Here is a 5,121-nt window from a genome sequence, read left to right on the forward strand (position 1 = left end):
TCCTATGTTTTACTATTACCAATAAACAACTTGTAAGTATTTTGCCTACTAACTTCACTCCAGGGTTTTTAAAGAAGATCAATCGTTTTTATCTTTATATCATCCTTTAAAAAGCAAATTTGTTGTGAAAGTAGATTTATTCTAAAGATAATTTTATCTTTTATAAACTCGCTTTCTTCTTTTGACATACTATTTAAATAGGGAAAAATAATTTGTTTTCCTAACGCAATGGTGCGGATTCTATCTAACCCTGCGAGATATGGTTTTATTTGAGTTATAAAGGGGGTGCCTAATAGAATCTCTTCGTTTAAATATTTGGTTATAACAAAATTATTCATAAAGCTGATTCCATTGTTGCATATGTGCGCTTTATGGAGCTTATAATTGATTTTGAGTCTTTCTCCGGTTGCGAAAAATAACCATTTCTCTTCCTCCCTACAGTCCACCAGATGCAAGATGGTATACTCCACCATCTCTTTTGGCTTTTGCTTCCTCCCCTTCTAATCCAGGGGCTTAGCAAAATGTTGTGTATTCAGGCATGATCCATGTAGTGTTAGTGAAGTTGAATAAGAGCGCCCAGAGTTGAAAAGTGGAGCTACATGAAGGAACAAATGTTTGTTTGTTTCCTCTGTTTTGCTACAGAGGAAAGTTTTCTCACAAAACACCTTGATACCAATTGTGTTCCTTTCTTCCGTAGCACTTCTTGTGTGAGACAAGCTCTCTTTATAACCAGCCACGTAAAACGCTTCACCTTGGTAGGGGACAAACTTTTCCAAATGTAGTTTCATTGATATCGTAGTCTCCCAGATGGATCTATCATCTCTTTTTTGTAGGCACTATTGACTGTGTAGCATCCATCCATCACAGCTATGTTCCCAAAAAAATAGTCCGAATCAGTTGTGAGACCATTGAAATTTGCTAATTTCCCAGAAGAGATGCCACCCTTTCCACTTTCCAGTCATTTAAACGTCTCCTAAAAGTAAGATCCCTCCCTTGGGGTGACCAACAGTCACTCACTTTTATTTCAGGATAGCTGAAAATGTTGAACATATCTGGAAAAGAATTCATGAGAGAGGTTTGGTTAACCCAAGTTTCTTTCCAGAACTGGATCTCGTTTCCATCTCCTACCTTTAGTTTGAGGTTTGCTTCCAGCAGTATTATTTGGCATATTGCACAAAGGTACGATGTGCTATTTGTCGCAAATGAAATGTTCCTCTGGTGTTAAATTTTATCTATTAATTGCTCCATACGGGAACCAATTAAAGGTTGAATTTTCTAAGCACCTCATTTCTTTACGACATATAATTAGCCTTAAGATTCACAGGAATATAGAAGGTGCTAGAAATGCTAAGATATTTTTCCTTCATTCTTCTAAAACTAGTGGACAACATGACTATCAAGCACATTAGCCATGGAGTAATTATATATGGATATGAAACGTCTATTTCCATTTTTGATAAAGTACAAATTACTCAATGTTACAGAAAGTTAAATTAAGATGACCCAACCCAATTTTTAGCCAATTTTACCCTCTCAATTTCAGCCCAACCTGCCCATTTGACACCCCTATACAGTTGTATCCCACACACAGAGACTAACATTTCCTATAAGCTATAGAACCAGAACTATATTGATGCTAGAATTAATACAAATTGCTTGAATTAAGATCCTCAATAGAATTTGAGACTCTGTAAATTCATGGATCTTGGTGATTTATTCCATGCGTCTATGTTGATCTCCATCACCAGAAATAAACTATGCTAGATTTTTTTTTTTTTTTAAATAAAAATAAAAAAATAAAAAATCATCCCTTAGAATTCCAATGAAGGAATAGGGAACAATTCTAACTAGGCCCAAGAACATTAATAAGCAAATCGTAGTATCATATTGGAGTATCAGTATTCTGTCCAATCAAAGGACAAAGATGATCATACTTTTCTCAATTTTAAGTAATAAAACTAACAATATAAACAACCCGCAAGGGTGGCTCAATTGGTTGAGCATGGGGCTTTCATAATGGAGGTCTCACGTTCGAAACCCACTGCCTACAAAAAGCAGGGGATTTGCCTTCTGGGTCGAGCTCATCGCACGGGGCTTGCCTAGTGCGGGTTATCTCTTCTGTGTGATTTGCGAGCTATTGCACAGAAGCAGGGTTTACCCTGTGAGCACCCAAAGGGTAGCGGCCGCGGGTTCCCTTGCCATAAAATTTTTTTTAAAAAAAATATATATATATATAAACAACTATCCATGTCCTGTAATCAGTTATCGTAGGTTACTTGCTCTCTTTTACATTTCTGACTGCCTAAGCAGTTACCTGTAGTTTGCTTCAAAATAACCTATATTTACTAAAAAGTAAGCCTTTTCTTTGGTAGCAAAACAAGTAGCCAGTAAGCCTTTTCTTTGGTAGCAAAACAAGTAGCCGTGGAATTAGTCGAGGTGTCCCGCAAGCTGGCCCAGACACCTTTTTTGTCAAAAAAATAAAATAAAAAACCATTGATTTACTAACAATTACTCCCTCCGTTTCAATTTATATGTCTTACATCCCTTTTTAGTCTGTTTCAAGAAAGAATGCCTCTTTTCTTTTCTGACAACTCTTTAATAACTTTTCACGTGACATGTTTAAGACCACAAAGCATTATGGTACCTGTTGCATATCTTTAATTTAAGACCACAAGATTAAAAAGTTATTCTTTATTTAACCAGACAAACAAATTGAAACGGAAAGAGTATGTTTTAAGGAGTAAATTTGTCAAGCAAATGGAAGAGAAAAAGGGTAAAAGAAGTTACCTTGGGTAGATTTATTTTTGGAGGAACCAAGATTGTCTTCAGTATCAGTATCAAGTGCTGAAGAATCATCAGAGGATGTATCATCTTCTTCATCATCACTCCATGGCATTGCCCTCTTCATCTTCATTAACGGCCGTTGAAATAACAAAAGAATATTTTTAACATTAATCGAAGCTAATGGGTATTAAAGAAAAAGAAAGATTACCTTTCTAGAGTTGTGAATGGGAACAAGTCGAGAGTGAATTGAATTGGTTAGGGCTCTTGTTCCTTCAGACGACAAGTAAATACGACGTCGTTTGTTCAAAAAGGTACGGGGGTTTTGGGGTGGGGTTTTTAGGGTAAGTTACTGCTCTTTTATCTATTTTAAAAAATATTTACCTACGCGGGTAAATACCCGAATTTCAACATATTTGTGTATAAACACCTTTTACACATTTTATACAAGGTTTGATATATCATGCATAATGCTACGTGGCATAAATATTTTCAAAAGCTGTATATTTTTTCCTTTTAAATTTATATACCGAATCGACACACAAGGTTTCACTGAATTACACTGATGCACCGTCTTAACAAATTCTCTTCACCTATAATATGCGTTTTCCTATACAATAAAATGCAAAAGAAATAAATTTCTACAATCATAATTTATATATATATATATATATAATTGAATTTTTTATATTGTTCTCTACCATAATAATTTTCTTAAGAGTTTAATGAGTCCTCCAATTCTTTTTAAATGGATATGATATAACTTACAAAAAAATAAGGAAGCTTATTTATTTATTAAGTTTATGTTATTTATGTATTTGCATTACGACAAAAATACATTGATTTAGTTTTTTGATGTAGTTGATGCTAGTTCATTTGCTCCCCATTTCTTTCTTGTGGCAATATTAAGGTGAAATGATTGAATCGGTCTAATTCATTAAACATTAATTTATGTGCTCCTAGCATTTGCGAGACGGACAAAAATGATAGATAACTTACAGTGGTTGTGATTGTTTCATTTCATTTTGAAATAGCAACTTTTGCGGTAATACATTTTAAATCTTTTATTGTTGTCATTACCTCTATTTGGAACAGATTCTTCACTAGATGCTCCAGAATCTATAAAGGATGCTTTGGGAGATTAAAACCAGAAAAAAGAACCAAATCGCATACTCTGAGGACTATTTTGACAAATTTTGAAACAAGTGAAGTTCAGGTACAAACACGTAAATAAGCAAGAGTTGTGGACTAAATTTCAATTTTAGCCCAAAACTTTAAAAGTTGAGCTGGTTGCTTTTTTTCTTCATTAGGTGCTGTTGTCTGTTGAAGCTGTAACGGTATTTTGTGGCGCCCTCCTAATACACACTGCAAAAGGTATTTTTGGTTCCCTCAGAACTCACAAATTGCATTTTGGTTTCTTTGTTTGCGTTATTTGATTCTACTTTTCATTCTTGATCTTTACAGGGTTTGACATTCCTAATAAATCTTTCTTTACATTTTAGTTAGTTGTACTTTCCCTCTTTCATGATTTCTGACCCATTATCATGCATATACTCCTACAATGAGAATTGGTGATTTGACTCAGCCCAACTATAAAAAGTTGGTTTTATAATTTAAAGGAAAGAAAGCTTATTACAACAAATAAGACTTCTTCACTTTTTTCCCTTTATGTTTAAGGTTGACGTTTGTGAACGGTGAGAACCTAATTCTCTCCGATTTGGCGAAAGTCCGTTTTATTATTAGGTCCGTGAAATCGACCCGAGGGTAAGACTGAGCTAAACAGTCCATAAGATAGAACCCGAAGAATGTTCGATGGGATAAACCCAAATCAGCAGAAAGCTATCTTCACCTAATTTATCGCCGGAGATCGCGCCACCAACGAATGTGTCCAACTATATCGTAGCTGTTTATCCACGTGAGGGTTCGTGGCTCCTAATTCAAGTAGGATTCTTATACTATTTAAACATATATCAACTCCATTAGAGGGCATCACAATCTCGATAATACACTCCAGTGGCTGATAGAAATTCTTCTTCGTTAAATACCTTTGCCCCAATATTTCAATCATTTTTGTTCCATTCTAAGATTTGGCTATCCGCCCACAGTCCGAGGAAGGAATTCCCTAATCGGACCTAAGGAGCATAGTACGAAAAGGATCTTCTCCACGGATTTACCATATCGAACTCAAGCTCCATTTTTGTTTGCTTTTTCACTTCATTCTTTACTCGCACTCGTTAATTCTCCGCATTCGTTATTAAGATTAAGTCACGTATCCTTTAAACCGCGTACAAATTCAATTATTGCTTTTTTAGGGGTAAACAGTTTGGCGCCCACCGTGGG

General features: G+C 35.2%; 1 protein-coding gene across 1 annotated transcript in view; it reads right to left on the reverse strand.

Moving 5' to 3' along the window:
- The window catches only part of LOC132051855 (uncharacterized), a 60,656-nt gene extending 57,556 nt beyond the window's left edge, over positions 1-3,100 (reverse strand). Inside the window, exons 1-2 of the mRNA XM_059443108.1 lie at positions 2,993-3,100; positions 2,788-2,908 (exon numbers count right to left, since the gene is read on the reverse strand). Coding sequence (XP_059299091.1) covers positions 2,788-2,908 — 121 coding nt within the window. The 5' untranslated portion in view covers positions 2,993-3,100. The remainder of the gene's footprint in view (positions 1-2,787; positions 2,909-2,992) is intronic.
- Positions 3,101-5,121: the final 2,021 nt, after the last annotated feature.

Source organism: Lycium ferocissimum, chromosome 1, assembly GCF_029784015.1.
Source record: "Lycium ferocissimum isolate CSIRO_LF1 chromosome 1, AGI_CSIRO_Lferr_CH_V1, whole genome shotgun sequence".
NCBI classification, from domain to species: domain Eukaryota; kingdom Viridiplantae; phylum Streptophyta; class Magnoliopsida; order Solanales; family Solanaceae; genus Lycium; species Lycium ferocissimum.